This window comes from Mytilus edulis, chromosome 4 (assembly GCF_963676685.1).
Source record: "Mytilus edulis chromosome 4, xbMytEdul2.2, whole genome shotgun sequence".
NCBI classification, from domain to species: Eukaryota; Metazoa; Mollusca; class Bivalvia; order Mytilida; family Mytilidae; genus Mytilus; species Mytilus edulis.
In genome coordinates, this window is record NC_092347.1 from 5,117,959 (window position 1) to 5,138,964 (window position 21,006).

At 32.0% G+C, this 21,006-nt stretch overlaps 2 protein-coding genes across 5 annotated transcripts in view; one reads left to right on the plus strand and one right to left on the minus strand.

Annotated features, from left to right (window-relative positions):
• The window catches only part of LOC139518784 (uncharacterized), a 310,064-nt gene that overhangs the window by 219,495 nt on the left and 69,563 nt on the right, over positions 1–21,006 (minus strand). The window lies entirely within an intron of this gene.
• LOC139518791 (thyroid hormone receptor beta-like) overlaps positions 13,032–21,006 on the plus strand; it is a 43,163-nt gene continuing 35,188 nt past the window's right edge. The window contains exon 1 of the mRNA XM_071310351.1: positions 13,032–13,312. Within this exon, the coding sequence (XP_071166452.1) occupies positions 13,271–13,312 (42 nt within the window). The 5' untranslated portion in view covers positions 13,032–13,270. The remainder of the gene's footprint in view (positions 13,313–21,006) is intronic.

Here is a 21,006-nt window from a genome sequence, read left to right on the forward strand (position 1 = left end):
TTAAAATCAAAGTATAATACACCTGAGTGTACCTGGATCATAAAAAGAATGTTATAATTTCCTGGTACGAGTGTTTTTCCCCGAAGTGAAAACTAGGATGGCTTGTTACCTATAGACACACAATTTTCTTCAGTTTACCCACAGACATATAATACATAATCTGTGTTTTACTTAACAATAATACACTATACCATCGATGACATCGGCGTATCCAAGATTTTTAGAATTAGTGAGGGGTAGTTCTATAAAACGAAATTTTTCTCATATAAATTGCTAAGCTGGAGCGAGGCAAAAAAGTTAGGAATATGATATCTTTTTCCGATCAAAAGGGGGTTGTACCTATGCCCCTTCTAAATACAATACTAAAGGTTGTTAATTTTGGAAGAGAACTATCGGTACATGGCAGTGTCAGTTTTTATTTATGAAAATAATAGGCGTGTGATTGCTTCTTTTCACCTTCAAAATTTTAATGATTTTAAAGCTTTTTTCACAAGTTAACTTGTGGCCTCTCGTCATTTTTTCTAATTGGCTAAATGCCGCCAATAAATGTTTATACATATGCCAATGGATAAAATGTAAGCCATAGATGAATTACACTTGCAAAGCAAAAATATTAATGAGGCATGTCACAATATAAAGCACGTATTTGGCCAAGAACTATATATCTTTAATATTACAATTCATTTAATAATACACACTTAATCTATAGATAACTTATTTTGATCTTTTTAAAAAGTTTATTAATTGACAATGGTAATAGTTATAATCCATTGAAATTGTTCATTGTATATCTTATATTTAAGGTAGCACAATACAAAGATTTTTCATCCCCAATCAGACATCTTTAAACTGATGTAATTCCACTCATCGTTCTTTAAATTTTATAAATGAGGTACCAAAAGAAAGAAGAAGGACCAATCTTTCAAATTGTGATAAATTCATTATGACATAATTATTACATCATTAATTGTTATGTAATTAGTTGCCATATTGTGATGCCTATACTTGAATGAATTTAGCTTCTTTGTTATTCATAGCATCCCAAAATATTTTATAGATTCTTGCACAACACAGTTTGACCTCCAAAACTGTGTCTCAGATTTTTCCTATTGTATTTCATTCTCTCATAAATCTTCAATGAAGTTTGCAACATCAATTCATAAGAGACCACTAAATTCAATTGGGTATAAAATTTGTTCTGTTGATGTTTTTGGAAATCTGAGACACAGTTTTGGAGGTCAAGCTGTGTTGTACAAGAATATATAAAATATTTTGGGATGCTATGAAGAACAAAGAAGCTAAATTCATTCAAGTGTGGACATCACAATATAGCAACTAATTACATAATAATTAATTATGTAATAATTATGTCATAATGAAATTATCACAATTCGAAAGATTAATCTTTCTTCTTTCTTTTGGTACCTCATTTATAAAATATAAAGAAGGATGAAATGAATTACATCAGTTTTAAGTTGTCTGATTGGGAGTAACAAAATCTTTGTATTGTGCTACCTTAAATCTAGTATGTTTATACAACTAAAAGCCAACAACGACAAATATTCATGAATCAATTTTCTTTACAAGACGTCCTACTGATAATTTCAATGGTGTTTTGTCGTTTATTTATTGAACCGAACTTATAAAAAGAAATTGTTTGAATTTGTTTTTAACAAGAGCTATTAAAACGAACGTTTAAAAATTTAGAATCGATCAATAAAGGTTTGTAATATCAGTTATTAATAATGTTTTGAAGTGAAGTGTGTTGTTAGGAAATTGGGTTGTCTCCCATTAGTATATACCATGGCTCAGAAACGAATGGCGAGGAATAAAACAATGATCGACACTTTTGAAGGGCAAAATGTGATAATTAGTAATAGAAAAAAATGGAAATATTTCGGTAACTGTTCAGGTATGTGGATTTTTATACCTGGGAAAGAAATTATAATCGGACCCGGAAGTACTCCAGTATCTTTGATATCTGTAAAAGAAAATGGAAAGTTTATTAGAGAATTTAAAATCAAATGTATATGGGAAAGTGCACATAAAAAGTCATCTACGGAATTAACAGACGATTCATTAGACCAGCTACAAGAGGATATTGATATAATGGACTTGGACAGTGAAATATATATGCAGCAAAACCGCGAATTTAGTGACAACATTGTACTTGATTTTGCAATTTCTGATAAAACTGGCATTTCGTGTCACACTACATCTTTACACTGCAGAGAAAGACGGAAACTTGTTGCATACAATCTCATCATTGAAGGAACACGCGAAAGTGGCCCAATTACAGACGTCAAAAATGATTATGAATTTGAGTTCAAATTTGGTCCAAGTATTATGCACACATTGTTGAATGCCTCAAATTAATTAAGACGTTGTCGATTCGGCGATGTTAGATGTAGCGATATTAGTGATATAAGTCTGTTAAAGCGAACACTTTTGATTTTGTTATTTTCTTTGTGATAAATGCGGTAATATTATACATAATAGTAAAACATATGATATTTATATATCACGTTCCAAAGACTTTCGTTTCTTTTTTCCATTTTGAACATTTGAATGTCAGTGTTATATAAACTGAAATAAACACAAATTTAATGACATGGTGTAGTCAGGCAATTAATCACAGTTCAGTATTTTTTATTAGTTGGACAATTATTCATAATTCAATATCTTTATTAGTTGAACAATACATCGTAGTTCAGTTATCTTTATTAGTTGGACAATTAATCATAGTTTGGTATCTTCATTAGTTTGACAATTGATTCATAGTACAGTATCTACGTTATTGTTTGTCTTTTCATCTTAGTTCAGGATCTTGGTCAGTTGGACTAGTTTTAGATCGCATCTTTGATACACTACAGCCCTTATCGTTCAGCCCCAGTCCAGCGCTCTGGGTTTTAAGCGTGTGTAGATTTGTTTTGTTTGAGATACAGGGTTAATACAAGTACAACGTACTTATAAATGCAAGGTTATTTTTTTCAACAACTTGCGATTTGGATGGAGAATTGTCTTATTATCATTCATACCACATTTTTATAAATATATGTTCGATGCTCGCCCACAATTCACTGCATGTATTGGTCTATATACATCTATTTTACTTGTATTCGTACTTTTTTAGCTCACATGGCCCGAATGGCCAAGTGAGCTTATGCCATCACTTATGCCGACACGTTGCTAGGTTGCTGTCCCTGAATTGGTAATTTTATGGAAATTTTGCAGTTTTTAGCTCACCTTTCCTAAAAGGAAATGTGAGCTTTTCTCATCACTTGGCGTCCGTCGTCGTCGTCGTCTGTCGTCGTTAGCAATTTTTCAAACATCTTCTCCTCTGAAACTACTGAATGGATTTGGAAGAAACTTAGCATGATTGTTCCTTAGATTATCCTGCACAAAGTTTGTGCTTCGATTTTTGATCCGTCAAAAAACATGGCCGCCGTTACTTAAAATAGAACATAGGGGTCAAATGCAGTTTTTGGCTTATATCTCAAAAACTAAAGCAAGTAAAGCAAATCTGACATGGGGTACAAATGTTCATTAGGTCAAGATCTATCGGCCCTGAAATTTTCAGATGAATCAAATAACCCATTGTTGGATTGCTGCCACTTAATTGGTAATTTTAATGAAATTTTGCAGTTTTTGGTCATTATCTTGAATATGATTATAGATAAAGAAAACTGTAAACAGCAAAAATGATCAACAAAGTAAGATCTACAAATAAGTTAATCTGACAAAAATTGTCAATTGACCCCTTAAGGGGTTATTGTCCTTTAATGACAATTTTTCACAATTTGTTCATTATATTTGCTTACTTTAAAAAATCTTCTCCTCTAAAACTACTCAACCAAATTCAACCAAACTTCATTTGAATGATCAGTAGGGTGTATAAAATAAAGTTTGTGTTTTATTTTCTATTTCGTCAAAAAAAACATGGCCGAAGGCATTGTTTACCAGGTGAGCGATTCAGGCTCTTGAGAGCCTTTTGTTTCATCTGACATGTTGGCTGCATTTTTATCACTAGCAAATCGAAATGAAAATTATAAGAAGCAAATTGACTTCAAAATAACCAATTCTATTTTACGTTGTTTGTCATGATCTATGTTATCTTTGATCTCTGTTACCATGTCGAAATGTTCTATTGTATTGTTTATTTGTGTATTTCTCTGTTCTGAATGTTCTATTGTCATTTTGGTGTTATATTTAAAATTGTCATAAAAGCGCGAGGTTTTGCTAGCCACAAAACCAGGTTCAATCCACCAATGTTTTCTTAAGATGTTCTGTACCAAGTCAGGAAAACGGCAGTTATTATCTTATAGTTCGTTTCTGTGTATGTTGCATTGACGTTTTTTGTTTGTTTGTTGCACTTCAGTGTTTCTGTTGTTTCGTTGTTTTCCTCTTATAGTTGACGCGTTTCCCTCAGTTTTAGTTTGTAACTCAGATTTGTTTTCTCTCAATTGATGTATGACTTTCTAACAGCGGTATACTATTGTTGCCTTTATTTACATCGGTACAAGGACACCCTTCGTAAATATAAATCAACGTGCAGATATCTTATACGTTCACGTATTTAACATCTTATCTTTTCTTGTAATATTCTATATAAAGCACAAAAATGTCGTCATTCACCTCATAATTTAACCAAACCTTTGAACAAAATTATTGTCAGTTCATAAACTATGGCGTTTTTCGGAATAAATACTGATTTATGGGGTAGTTGCATAGGAAATAAATACATAAATTGTAAAAGCAGTAGTTTGTATGATACGGGTTATGTTCCTCTCGTATATGTTATGATGATATGACTTTTTACGGGAGGTATTGTGCTTGACTTTAACCTTTCAATCAGTTTAATTGGGGTATATTGCTGTCATGTCTTGAAGTCCTTAGTTAATCTATGTATCATTGTCATTGTGCTTCGTTTCTTCTGTTACCTTTTCTGACATCGGAATCGAACTTCTCTTAAACTGAGTTTTACTGTTCGTGTTTTTGTTTGTTTGTTTGTTCCACATAGGCTATATGTATTGCGAAGAATTGAGATCTAATACAATCACGTTTATCCCCGCCGCAATGGTGACACTGGCCTTTGTTAGTCTTCTATGTGGGTTTTTATTCATTTTTTTTTTCATCAATCATTTGGAATTGAGTGTGACTTCCCTATTCGCTGAACTTTTTTTTTACACATTTTTGTTTAAGGGCCAGCTGAAACCCGCCTCCAGGTATTGGATTTTCTTGCTATGTTGAAGACTCATTAGTGGCCTTTGGCTGTTCTCTTTGGTCGGGTTGTTGTCTTTTTAAGATATTGTCATATTTTGTATATTTGTTTTGTTCCATCATTTTCGTCAATATGATGGAATTGTATGCGACTGTCATACGAGTGAGATACACTGAATATCGTTTAACCAGTTTGTGATGTTGAAAGTTGTATGGAAAGTTAAAATTATCACGTTTGAAATTGATTCAGGTTTGAAGTCAACATCGAGGACATGTTCATATTAGAGGTCAAGTTTATCTATAAATATAAATTGAGATTAGCAAATTGATAAATTTACCAGAAAATTCACACATAACAGGTTGTAAAGTGTAATTCAACAGACAACCTTTAATCACATAACGGGGAATAATGTCTGTAAAAACAGGAACTGCATTAAACAAACCACCATTTTAATAATTCAAAGCCAGCCAATCCATTTCAAATAGTTTGATGCTTTCTTAGCAGGATATGTTTATAATAGGTTTACAGATATACTAGTAATGGTTGCATTTTTCCAGAATATACCTCATTTTAACAGACATTTGATAAATATGGATCTGTAAATAAGGAAGGGGTCATTGTGTAATTTGAAAGTGGATTTTAGAAGGTTACAAATCACAAGCAATGTGTTTCTTTCTCATATGAATGGGAAGGTATGTATCATTTTGTAAAATTTTCTCCCAAAGAAGTTCGTTCAATAATGATGTAAGCAGGAAGAAATCATTCATTAAGCCGTTAGTTTTCTATGAAATTTTTTTATCGTGTTTTCTCACATTATACCTCCGCTTTTAAGGAGCAAAGTACTTTTTAAAGGGGCACTAGCCATGAGATATATAAAAAATCTAATACAGCTTCAGATGTATGGCTCATTTAATTCCTGAATATTAACATGTATATTTCCCTAACATAATGAACATGTTCAAAATGTAATGATCTATATTTTTACAAAGTATGTTTGCCGTTCAAAATTTTTACTCATGAATTGAGGTGAACTTTGCCACTAGGATTCCTTGGTTCAATATATCATTTCTCAGTAACAACCCTTAACAAAACTTTAACTAGAAACTCTGAAAAACTCTATAAACTGCAGGGTATACAATCCATATACATGTGCTTTTGTGTTGGAACGTTCCTGCATAATACATCATAATTGAAAAGTTAAAATCATCATCATTGCTTAGCGTTTTGTTCTAAACCTAGCCTCAGTATAATGTTTTTTTTAGATATAAGCCAATATATAAAAGATGCTTAACTGTCAATGTGGTATTTATCCTTTATATTGAGTTCGATAAGTTCAACATACTAAAATGCACTAACGAATTTTGAATTACATATAAAAAAAAAAGAAGTGGTATGATTGCCAATGAGACAACTCTCCACAAGAGACAAAAGGACACAAACAATAACAACTATATGTCACCGAATGACTTTCAACAATGAACAAAGCCCATACCACATAGTCAGCTACAAATGGCCCTGAAATAACAAATGTAAAACAATTCAAACGAGAAAACTAACGAACTAATTTATGTAAAAAAAGGAACGAAAAACAAATAGGTACCACATCAACAAACGACAACCACTGAATTACAGGCTCCTAACGTGGGACATGCACATGGACAGGCACTACATATAATTTTCATTTAGAAAGCTGACATCGTCAATAAAGCTTCGTGTCGTTCGTTATGAGAATGACCTGTATAAAGTATGCCTAATATGTAAAAGGATTTAGCCTACAAGAAGAACACATCATTCGTTTCCATATATAGACATGCAGATTGTCTATTGACAAATGATATATTTAAATGCACATTTTATAAAATTCCATGCGTCCGAAGAGCTTTTCTTGATTTACGCTCAAACCTAAACATTTGAAAGCTAGGGATATATAAATAAACTGAAACTTTCAGAGTTTAATGACCAAAAAGACCTTATTCCTTTTACATATTAGGCATACAGGACTTCCGCCGTCACATTTGATCGTAGATGAATGACCTAGTTTTCTCGTTTGAATTGTTTTACATTGTCTTATCGGGGCCTTTCATAGCTGACTATGCGGTATGGGCTTTTCTCATTGTTGAAGGCCGTACGGGGACCTACAGTTGTTAATGTCTGTGTCATTTTGGTCTCTTGTGGACAGTTGTCTCATTGGCAATCATACCACATCTTCTTTTTTATAAACAAAATAGAAAAATTCATCTACGATTAACTGTGTCTGCGGAAGTCATATATGTACCTGGTTTCCTAGTCAATTATTGATGCATTAACGGGGATTCAACGATCAAGTGCAAACGATTCAGTTTCAATCCCATTATGATTGAAATTTACGAAAACTTGCATATAATTCAGGCTATTTTTTACATAAGCAACTCAAATATGTAGTAAAAAAATATATCTTCATATACTACTTCAAGAGATAAAAGGAGAAGAAAATGTAGACATTTACTCAAAATTTCGTTTTTTTATACATTTCTATTCTCAGGAAAGGTGCACTGAACTTTTCTAAACAGATTAACACATACGGATTGTTGTAAAGACAGCATGAAAATCTTCTTCACTTCAATTCTTTGGGAAGGATCAAGTGTTAACAAAGTTTCGGGAATTTAGGGGGGACGCCCTTTTTTGTTGAATATTTATCAAGTTTAAGAAAAGAATTCATTGTTGACTTTTTTTAAATTTTACAAATAATCTTCATACGTAATCAAAGCTGATGCCATTTTTTAAACAGAGGAGTCCATGTTATTAGTGGCCGTTCATGTCATTTGCGTGATTATATACGCGTATATGATTTTATACGCGTATATTACCTACATATACTCGTATATTGTGGTTTTTAACGCGTATATGGCTGCCATATGTTGTGCGGGAAAGAGAGGAAAAGCGCAGATTAAGGCAGTTGCCTCCCCTTTCCCGTTGAAGAGTTTAATGTGTTGTTGGTCGCTCTGCTTTACATGTCTGTTCTCACTATTCTTAACTACGACAATTTGGGGGACTGTCGTTCACGTTCTTAAATTATAAATTGATTGCGAGAAAAAAAATCCGGGGTACAAACTAAAACCGAGGTAAACACATTCAACTACTGGAGGAAAACAACTAATTAATAGAACACAATACAGAACTAAATTAATAAACCTAAGGTAATAATCCACAGTTAGGAGTTTTGTTTCGCATTTTGGTCAAATATGAAAGTTATTGTGCAATAAAATTCATGTTTAGACAGCTGATTACTAGTTTAGCCATAGCAAATAAATGCAGTTTAATGCCATGGATACACCAAAAAGATGTTACATTTGACCATCATAAATACTAGATATCAAATCTATTGAAGATACTGCTTACAAAAATATGCACATATATGACACAAACAGTAAGTTTAATTTCTGAGAAAGCTAGGAAAAGTTGGTGGTTAAATATATGAAAGTGAAATTTTCCAAAACGTTTATTGCAACCTAATGTGTTAAATAGCAGTCATGCTTGAATAGAAAAAAGTGAAAGAGCTAAATAAATATGATAAGCATTTTAAAAAGACCCTAAATTCTGAAAGGTTTATGAAATACATATAAAATAATCGTGGAGTGGTTGAAAATCCTTAGTATTTCACAACATTCAAGTTTTATAAACAGTTGATTTATAGGTATGACCATATCAAAGGCAATTTTTGTCAACACATTGCTTTATTTCTATCTTCGTTTTGTCTACAATAGACCCATTAGTGATGCTCATATCCAAAAAGTAAAAAAGGCAAAGTAAAGTTGAAAAGCTTTGATGACGCCAAATTCCGTTTTAAAATATTTTAAAACATTCAAGTTTTGTAAACAGTTCATGTTTAATTATGACATTATCAATGATAATTCGTGTCAACACTGAAGTGCTGACAACTGAACTGGTGATACCCTAGGAGAGAAAACCTTCACAAGCAGTGGTATTGACCCAGAGGTCGAATGCTAAATCATTAGAGATACCAGGATTTCAATCTTGTACGCTCTACTCACAAGACAACGCATTTTTATTCACTTTCGAGAAGATTTTTATGATAGGTGGTTGTTTCGTACAATGTTGAATGTTTTTGTATGTAAATAGTTATCAAAGGTACCCAGATGTGTTATCCCTCAATCAAATTATGACTTTTGAACAGCGGTATACTACTGTTGTCTTTATTTGTAGTTCTGTTTGATGAATGCATGTTCACGGTATGTCGGTCATTTGGCTTCAACATTTCAAAGATACGTCTTATTAACAGTGGTTACTTCAGAGGCAAAAAATATTCATAATACGAATTAAGGAACAAATAGACAAAAGGACGAACACATTAGGTTTCCATAGGAATATAGACCGTCTTAAATATGAAACAATTGCATTTTCAAGAAAAAAAACGGCATTATGATAATGTATGAAACGACATTTGGATTGTTCTTTTAATTTGAATGCGTTTAGAATGACAAATATTTAACAATGTAACAGTATGAAATTTCAAAATGTTGAATTCTGATGGACGAAGGGAGAGCATTGTGTACTGTAAACTACCCGATCCTACTATATTGTTTTATAGCTTTCATATCTCAATTACAAGTCATTGAGTATGCAGTTCAACAGAAACTCTTCATTTGCTGATGAAATATATCTTTCCCTCAGTTTTAGTTTGTTACCCCAATCTTGTTTTTTGTCCATAGATTTATGAGTTTTGAACAGCGGTATACTACTGTTGCCTTTATTCCTAGTTAATTGTATAGAAGTACCATTGGGGATTTGGAATTCTGGCGATATAGCGTCGTTTGTAATGTAAATTTGGAATTCTGGCGATATAGCGTCGTTTGTAATGTAATTTGGAATTCTGGCGATATAGCGTCGTTTGTAATGTTATTTGGAATTCTGGCGATATAGCGTCGTTTGTAATGTAATTTGGAATTCTGGCGATATAGCGTCGTTTGTAATGTTATTTGGAATTCTGGCGATATAGCGTCGTTTGTAATGTAATTTGGAATTCTGGCGATATAGCGTCGTTTGTAATGTAATTTGGAATTCTGGCGATATAGCGTCGTTTGTAATGTAATTTGGAATTCTGGCGATATAGCGTCGTTTGTAATGTAATTTGGAATTCTGGCGATATAGCGTCGTTTGTAATGTTATTTGGAATTCTGGCGATATAGCGTCGTTTGTAATGTTATTTTTTTTTATCAGAATATACAGAGGGAAATTTTAATGAAAACCTGTTAAAAAGAAACATGAAATATGAAATATACCGATTAATGCCCCAGATACCTATTTTTGTAAGTGTTGTTTGAGTTCAAGATAAGGTATCAAGAGGATTGCCGATGCATAAGTGCCTTAAAGCAGTACATACACCTAAGACGGAATGTGTTTGCGGCTTAGTCTGCGGGGACAACAGCATATCTACGATCTTATTTATAACTGTTTAACATGGTCGTATTATAAAAAAGGTTGTTAATTCAATGAAAATCTGTGATTTGTAATATAATAATATTTTGATAAATAGTTATGTTAATGTATTTGAGGTCGTTTTAACGTTGTTGTTTTTCCATGATTAAACTTACAATAGATTTACTTGTGTAAATGCAAAGGAATGATAAAAGCCAATTTATCAATATTGGATGATAATATGGATGTTATATTTTGCGAAATAAAATGAACTCTCAAATTATAAGTAAAAGCAGCTTATGTTATCTGATTTACACCTAAAACAATATGGTGTTTAGCTTGGTTTGTTTACAAGGACAACAACATCGTTCTGTTCTTATTATGCTAACGCCACTTCCATTTGCAGCGTTTAAAACTTAATGAAAAAAATCATATTAACATGTATGTCTACCAACATTTTAAGACACTGGTTGTTTACAAAGTTAAATCTAGAAAAAACTAGTAAACTTCCGAAATGTCAAATTCGATGCGTTTTATTTTGATTTGACATAACTACAGCTACTTAAATTAGTTTCGAAGATATTAACATGAATTTGAATGTTGCTTCGCGGTTTCCAGTCACGATTTCATATAGTATATATTGTTATTATTACATATAGGATATAATTGTATAATTGGATAGATGCCCGATTTCCAAGTTGGTATAACTCGAAACAGAAACCAATGACCAAAGTTTTTAAATGTTTATGATATAAATAAATATAAACACAGCGATACTGGTTTTGATTAAGGATCCTCAAGGTTTAGTATTTGTCAAGTGTAACACATATACCAGTTTCTTCATTAATTTTGAGGTTTTTCTTGTACATGATTGTAGCCAGGCTCTTGATTATGAATATTTCTCAATTTGTAAGCCTTAAAAAAAATTCAAGACATTATTTAAACGATGGTATTTGATGTTTAAAATAATTCCGTTCGAAATACAAGATAAATATAATTTCTCGTTTTTAATTAAGGCAAAAGGATCCAAAACATTTACAATATAATAAATAAAGTTAACGTTTGATGTAGTCTGCTATTTATAATAATTAGCGGAGCCGAAAATTTTAATCAAACTGTCTTCCTTGTTTTTGCTTTGTCTTATGACATTTTTCACGAACTAGTTGAAATTAGCGCAATATTATATTTTACCTGAAATAACATAAACGGTACTAATTTCATTGAGATAATTCATGTAAGAGATATATATAATAAAAAATAAAAGGACATGGTAACATATTCTAACTATAAAATCAATCAGAAATCGAACAATGGTTCAAAGTGGACTACAGTCACGTCAATATAATTTAGATCTATGAACACACTAATTAAAACAAATTCAACTTGATAGAATATACATTCGCTATTTACTAATTATTTCTCAAACCCATCTTTCGAACGAAATTACTATGTAATGAAAAGGCGTTGGGTGTGATACACACTCTGTTTATGCAAGCATGTTATCAATGTCGTCTGAAACAAAAATCATCTAAATTCAGGAAAACATGCTATCATTATAAATTATTTTTATTTTTTTTATTTACTGTTTTCTCTAGTACTAATCATATTAATATAATTCTGGTATACAATTACAGGCTTTAAATGTTTGTGTTTTGCTCATTGTTAGATAAATAAGGCAACCCAAGTATATCGTTATTCGAAAGTTATAAAATCCACTGAGAGTAAACAAATCCGGGTTACAAACTAAAACTGAGGGAAACACACCAACTATAAGAGGAAACCAGACAGAAACACCAAAGTGCAACAAATACGGTGACATATAGTTGTCTGTGTCATTTAGTCTCTTGTTGTCTCATTAGCAGTCACAACAAATTTGTTTATTTCCATAGACGCTAGATATACCCTCGATTTTTCACATCAAACTACACTCAATATCTTCTACTTTTCAAAACGTCATTGATGGATTTGATTTAAATATCTATAATAATAACTTCTATATTTGGTTTAACCTTTGTCTTGTTTTCTAATAGTACGCAATTCCTTCAACAAAAAACAGATGCCATGGTAAAGGTCAGCTTACAGAACTGTTTTTGTCTTGTAGCTTGCTAATTACCAGACTTAATTAATTGACAGTCTTATGATGTAAATACGAGTTTTATACGCTTACCTAACACAATGAATAAAGAACTGATAAAATTGAATAATTATTTTTTGTTTAATATCAATAACCTATTAAACAGAAGCGGAAATAATAACAAAAAGGACAAGTCTAATTAACATCGATTGATATTGGATGCTTACCTACATTACTTATCTTATATGTTCTACTCAGGAGATACCTTGTTCTAGTTTGTAAAAAAAAAGTAATTAGAATAATCTGACTTTGACATTGATACTTCAAGCACTGAAAGGTATGCTTCGTTAATCGATAGTCCTTTCGTTTATCATTAAAACACACAAGGATGTAAAAATGGAAACAGGCAAACCGTTTCACCACTATTAAACGCCCACAAAGAACTTTAAAATGATGTTTATTAATATATTAGTATTCAGAAATTATGTTTTATTTTTAAGTTTGAAGAACTGTATTTGGTGTGAAAGTGTTTATTATAAAATATTTTTCTTATCGTCATCATGTATGACAAACGGAGAATACGGATATTAGAAGACAGTGATGTAAGTACAAATACATTGTGTATACTAGTATACAAGTTAACTTGTCAATATAAAATAATCATTTGAAATTAACATCTCTGTTCTAGCTACAGTCATTACCACCATGTTGATCGATAGACTCGAATATAAGTTAAAAAAAGCAAATTTTACAGTCATGACCGCCATGTTGATCGATAGACTGGAATATAAGTAAAAAACTAAATTTTACAGTCATGACCGCTATGTAACTGTTGATCGATAGACTCGGATATAAGTAAAAAACTAAATTTTACAGTCATGACCGCCATGTTGGTCGATGCACTCGGATATAAGTAAAAAACTAAATTTTACAGTCATGACCGCCATGTTGATCGATAGACTGGGATATAAGTAAAAAACTAAATTTTACAGTCATGACCGCCATGTTGATCGATAGACTCGGATATAAGAAAAAAAAGCAAATTTTACAGTCATGACCGCCATGTTGATCGATAGACTGGAATATAAGTAAAAAACGAAATTGTACAGCCATGACCGCCATGTTGATCGATAGATTCGGATATAAGTAAAAAACTAAATTTTACAGTCATGACCGCCATGTTGGTCGATGCACTCGGATATAAGTAAAAAACTAAATTTTACAGTCATGACCGCCATGTTGATCGATAGACTCGGATATAAGTAAAAAACTAAATTTTACAGTCATGACCGCCATTTTGATCGATAGACTCGGATATAAGAAAAAAAAACTAAATTTTACAGTCATGATCGCCATGTTGATCGATACACTCGGATATAAGTAAAAAACTAAATTTTACAGTCATGACCGCCATGTTGATCGATAGACTCGGATATAAGAAAAAAAACCTAAATTTTACAGTCATGACCGCCATGTTGATTACTCGGATATAAGTATAAAAAATATTTACATATAAAGAGGATCGTTAATGTCAAGTTTGATAAAAGCTAGTTTAGTAGTTTGCGTGAAAGCAATCTTTGAAATATAATTGCAAACAACGGTATATTGCTGGGTCTTTCAAGTGCTCAACGAAACCTCTTTCTAAATTATTAACATCTATTTTATCAGCAATCAAAGACGGGCTTCAGAGTTATTGTGAAACTGCCTATTCTAGAGGGGGCGTGAATCAGATGTGGATACTTAAAAATTCCAAAGATCTTTTAGAGTACATACAATCTAACTCTCTTTCATCTTGTAACAGTATTAAAACATTTGACTTTTCTACTCTGTACACTAGTATTCCACATTCCAAACTAAAAGACCAATTGAAAGAGTTGGTATTGCTTTGCTTCGTAAAAAAGAATGGCCAACGTAGATACAAGTATCTTGTCTTGGGCAGGGATAAATCCTACTTTGTAAATGATCACTCTGATTCGAACAAAAAATTCTCTGAAACTGATATTATCAAGATGCTTGATTTCTTGATTGACAACATATTTGTAACGTTCGGGGGACGTGTTTTTCAACAGACTGTCGGCATTCCAATGGGAACAAACTGTGCCCCTCTACTTGCCGACTTGTTTCTTTGTTATTATGAGGCTGACACTATTCAGGAACTTCTTAGGAAGAAAGATAAGACGTTAGCAATATCCTTTAACTCCTCTACTTTTCGCTATATAGATGATGTTCTTTCACTAAATAATTCAAAATTTGGTGACTATGTGGAGCGCATCTATCCAATCGAGCTAGAGATAAAGGATACTACAGATACAGTTACGTCGGCCTCATATCTTGACTAACATCTAGAAATTGACAATGAGGGTCGGTAGAAAACAAAACTTACCGACAAAAGAGATGATTCAGCTTTCCAATTGTGAACTTTCCATTTCTAAGTAGCAACATTCCAGCAGCACCTGCATACGGGGTATATATCTCCCAGTTGATACGATATTCCCGTGCTTGCATTTCCTATCATGATTTTCTTGATAGAGGGTTGCTGCTCACAAGGAAGCTATTAAACCAAGAGTTCCAAATGGTGAAGTTGAAATCATCCCTTCGTAAATTTTACGGACGCCATCACGAGTTGGTTGACCGTTATGGAATAACCGTTTCACAAATGATATCGGATATGTTCCTTACATCGTAACTACAACCCCCTTCTCTTTCATGAATGTGACCTACCGAATTAGACCATTTACCGGATTTGTTATCTAATAAGCAACACGACGGGTGCCGCATGTGGAGCAGGATCTGCTTACCCTTCCGGAGCACCTGAGATCACCCCTAGTTTTTTGGTGGGGTTCGTGTTGTTTATTCTTTAGTTTTCTATGTTGTGTCGTGTGTGCTGTTGTTTGTTTGTCTTTTTCATTTTAAGCCATGGCGTTGTCAGTTTGTTTTAGATTTATGAGTTTGACTTCCCTTTGGTATCTTTCGTCCCTCTTTTGCAAACAATGGGTAAAAAATAATCATCTAAGTACTCTATAAACAGTCAATATATTTGACTGTTTCAATCATGTGACTTATTTGTGTATTATACAGTATAATATAGTCAAAATTGGTCTTAAAATGTCCTGTACCAAGTCATGAATTTGTTATGTGTTATCAAATAGTTCGTTTCTATGTATGCTGGCGTTTGTTTTGTTGAACTTCAGTGTTCATGTTGTTCCTTTGTTTTCCTCTTATAGTTTATGTGTTTCCCACGGTTTTAATTTGTAACCCGGATTTGTGATCGCTCAATCGATTTATGACTTTTGTGCGCCGGTATACAACTGTCGCCTTTATTCACTATTACGGTTTCTATAACTGTAATATGTAACAGAATAAAACACCTAAATTAGTAAAACTGTTATATTAAAAAAGAGTAATGACGTCTTCCGGTAGTTTCAATGATCTAAAGTTTTTACACATCTTGTATAGATGAAAATATGTACAGCTTCTTATTGTTCATTTGACTTCTATATATTTGCAAAAAAAATTTCTTAAAAATTCATTTAGGTCCATAAGGTCTCTATGTTAATTTCATTTTTTAAAGTGTTGATTACCTGGTGGAGTAAGTATAAGTAGTGAAACGGCCTTCCAACCAAAACAAAAACAACATACATGTGCTTTTAATGTTTGTTTATTTGTACCATGTGACTTTGTATATTTAAATATTAAAATAACCTCTACTTGACCATCAAATAAACTTAGATTTCATGTCATGTTATTGAAATAATTGTTCTATATATGATAGGAAACTGCAATATCCATTTTCTGTTTAAAAAAATATTAGATATAGTATAAACTAGTAAAATGGTACTTTATAGGCAAAGGATATGAAAATGAATATTGTTTTATATGTTTACCTTCATATGTTATGGACAAGAGTTATGACAGAATTTACCAAACTATAAAAACCTTTTTTTTTTATTTTCCTAAATTGTACATGTTTGCTTCCAAGATGTGCATTTTGCACATTAATAAATAACTGAATGTATATTAACTTTAGTCTGTTTTTTTAATAAACTTTTCATGGCCTCTTTGTATTGTTATACAACTCCCCATGCTAAAAGCATGAAAAGCTTGTGTATTGTAAGTTAACTTGTATAATGATATAAAATCAATAATCAAAACTATAAAGTGATGATCATTTTCATTGGTGTCCTTTAATATTCAAATTGGTATAGTCACATGGTACAAATAAACAAACATTAAAAGCACATGTATGTTAAGTTTTTGTTTTGGTTTGAAGGCCGTTACACTACTTATACTTACTCCACTAGACTTGCTACATGTCCCTTCCTAATTATGTTTTTTTCTTCTTTTTTTTTTCAATTTTGCCCCTTTAACAATTTTACTGCTATAACTAGGAGATTACAATTATACTGACATCTGCAGGAGGAATCAGTAGGCTGGCACTTATCATCAGTAAACATATAAATTAGTAAGAGTTAAATTGTAGCAAGTTTATTACTCCACCAGGTAATCAACACTTCAAAAAATAAAATTAACATAGAGATCTAATGGGAAACTTTTTAAATTATTGACAAAAAATTATGAAATTAATAGTCAGAGTTCGTATCTATCATATATTAACGTACATCAAGGAAAAAAATATATAAATTTATAAAAATGAATTTTTAAGAATTTTTTTCTGCAAATATATAGAAGTCAAATGGACAATATTAATTATTACTTTTAGGATAATATACCAAAACCAAAACATGAGTCAAATATCGTCTTCAAGTTCAATAAATCTAAGATTCTCATTTTGGTCAGTCATTTGATAGTTTCTTTGTTATTGTTTATTGAATACTTTGCCAAAAATATATTCAAGAATGGACAATAGCTCCTATGAGGATCTAATAATTTTTCATTTTCTCCAGCCATAAAAGTTTTCAAGATATTAGATAATTACTTGCATTGTACCCTTGTGTTTCATTTTCGGGTACGGTGGTCATATTGATTGATTGACTAGAACACCAAATGTGCAGAATAAACACTCTTAGGAGTATTGTGGAAAAGTTCTGATTTCTATCCTGGTGTCTATAATGACTTTATTTAAAGAGTTGGGCAAATGAATGCATGTTTGATAAATTTGCGAATAATAGAAGAACCGATCTCAAAGCTATTTTCTACAAAATGCAAAATGACAAGTCTGTCATCTAAATAAGACTAATGAATGAAATATATGAAAGAAGTGTATGATTGCAGGTGTATTCTAGTTATGTGTTCGAACGGAGACATATAATAGATGAACGAAGATGTGGAATGAGTGCCAATGAAACAACTCTCAATCCAAGTCACAACTTGTAAAAGTAAATCAATATAAGTCAAAGTATGGATCGACACGGAGCATTTGCTAACATCGAATATAAAGGGCCCAAAATTTGAATAGTGTAGAACCATTCATGTTTAAGTTGGTGCCAACCTTCACCCTAACTTGAAACAAGAGTGAAACATCACAAAATAGAAAGAGACTATTTAATTAGTAGTTAAAGTTATCAAAGGTACTAGGATTATTAATTGAAATGACTTAACTCAATCAAAAGACATATTAACAAAAACAAGTGAACATACACTAAACGAATAAATTTATGACACGATGTAAATACAAAAAAAAATATAAGAAGAGGAAGATGTTTCTGGTTCGATTAGAAGTCTATGTTTGTCTCGCTTGACGAAGTCAACAAGCTAGACCTAGTTATGCTGTTTTCAGCGTCGTCGACAATGTATTAGTTTGTGATTAGGTATAGTTTATGGGAAACCACTAGTGGTAAGTCAAAGATATTTGGTATGCAGTTGTATTAGTATTGGCATATCTAATATCCATGAAGATTTTTAGGCCCCGCCCCCTCAGTCATGGTCAATTGACTATGAAATTTTTGCTTAAAAAAAAGAAACTTTTGCTAAGTTTTTATGTATTAGTTTGTGATAGGTCGGTTTATCAGGAACCACTAGTGGTAGGTCAATGATATTTGGTATGCAGTTGTATAATCATTGACAAGTCTCATTACCATGGAGATTATTTGACCCCGCCCCCTCAGTTATGGTTTATTGACTTTGAAATTTTGCTAAGTTTACATGTATTAGTTAGTGTTTAGGTTTGTTTAAAGGGAACTGCTAAAGATTAGTCAATGGTATTTGCTATGCAGTTGTATTAGCATTGGCACATCTCATTTCCATGGAGTTTGCTTAGCAATGTACCTCCAGTCATGGTTCAATGACTTTGAATATTTGCAAAACTTACATGTTAAAGTATTGCTATTATAATTTCAACATTTGCATTATCAAAATTACAAAAAAGCGAGACATATGTTTGTGATAACAGTTTATTTATAACTCATGTTTACTTTGTTTAATAAAGGCAACAGTAGTATACCGCTGTTCGAAGTTCATAAATCGATTGAGAAAAAACAAATCCGGGTTACAAACTACAACTGAGGGAAACACATCATATATAAGAGGAGAACTACGACACAATAGAAACACAACACTAAAAAGTAAAACACATAGAAACGAACTATAATATAACAATGGTCATTTTCCTGACTTGGTACAGGACATTGTAAGAAAAATTGTGAGTTGAACTTGGTTTTGTGACTAGCCTAACCTCCCGCTTGTATGGCAATGTTAGATATTACACTTTAATAACAACATTACATGGCAGGACTACAATTCAAATACATGGAAGAACATACAGCACAGAGAAATACACAAATAGACAAAAAACGACAAAGCAACACTCACAGAAACCAACTATAACGATAACGATTGCCATTTTCCTGAAATGAAACCCCATTAAGACCAACCATTTTGTCGGTACCGATTCAGGATTATAACAATTGTTTTTTTTTCCATTCGTTTGATCTTTTGATTCCCAATGAAGTTTATAAAATACTTTCTTTTTTTAATTTCACTTGAAGTTTAGTATTTTTGCTATTTTACTTTTTCTGGCTATTGTTTCCGTTTCAGCTTTAGAGTGAGAAACTCGTCCAATAATTAAGATAAAAATGAATTTCGAAGAGATGGTTTGTTGGAATGAAAAGAAAAGTTAAATAGAACATTTTAACACTCTGGTATCTTTCGCCCCTCTTTTTTAACCCCCCCCCCCCCCCCCCCCCGTTATAGGTCATGTAGGTTAAACTATGGTCAATCATTACTTTTGTAAGGTCTGACTGACATTAGTTACCAATCCTCCTTGTTTTAAGAACAACAATACGTAATTTCATTTTTTTTTTAAACATCTCATTCCACAACTACGTAACAAAATCAACAAATATATTACAAATCAGACGGGTACAAAATGTATATCGGTATCTATACATATTTATATATAAGACCACAAAAAGCTGTTGCTATAGTCAGTTGTGACACTGTCACGTCGTATATCGGTCAACTAGCTGTTAATTTGTGATGGTGTCCATGCATGTGTATGTCAAGTTCAGTCGTCATTCCTCATAACTCTTATTTATATGTGTTTGCTCTAGACAATCAATTTCATTAATCAAGTTCAATTATCACATCTATTTCGGTCAAACGTAGCTATATATAGGTTGACTGAAAATATATTCATCAATTCAACTTTGCACATGCAATATGATTCGTCCTATCGGTAAACAAGTGATCCTATCTTTTCTTTTGGTATTCTCAAGGCATTTTCTAAAAGCTGTCGCCTTGCATTTTAATTTAAAATTCTGTCATTTAGTTAAGCTTCTTATCACATAATGATGTTTTTTTCCTTTATAATCCATCCAAAATGTGTCATTTTATAAATACCTGTAGCTTGAGAAAATGCGCGGAGACCTATAATTTTTAGTATATAATGTATTGACATATTATATATGTTGTGTACAAGTTGTAATGTTGTACACATTATAATTTGTACAGATTTTTTGTACAAGTTATCAGTGTTTTATGAACTGCTTAACACACATGGATGATGCAAGCATACAGTCTTTTGTTTCGCATATTTCTGTCATATTTTCACAACTACATGCTACAATCTAATACTGGGCATTGCTACACAAAATATTATAAGACCACAAACAGACTTTTATGGATATGAATATGGTATCAGGAGAAAAATAAAAATAGAATTCAAATCATTCAGGTATCCTCAGTTCCATTTTGAGGACAAGGAGAATAGCACTAAATGTTAGGTTTAAGTACTAGTATATAAATTTGAATTTAAAACACTAAACTAGTACATTTTTTAAGATAAACCTGTATCACCTGGTACAAGAAGGTGTGTGACAAAAAACTTATAACTTGTACA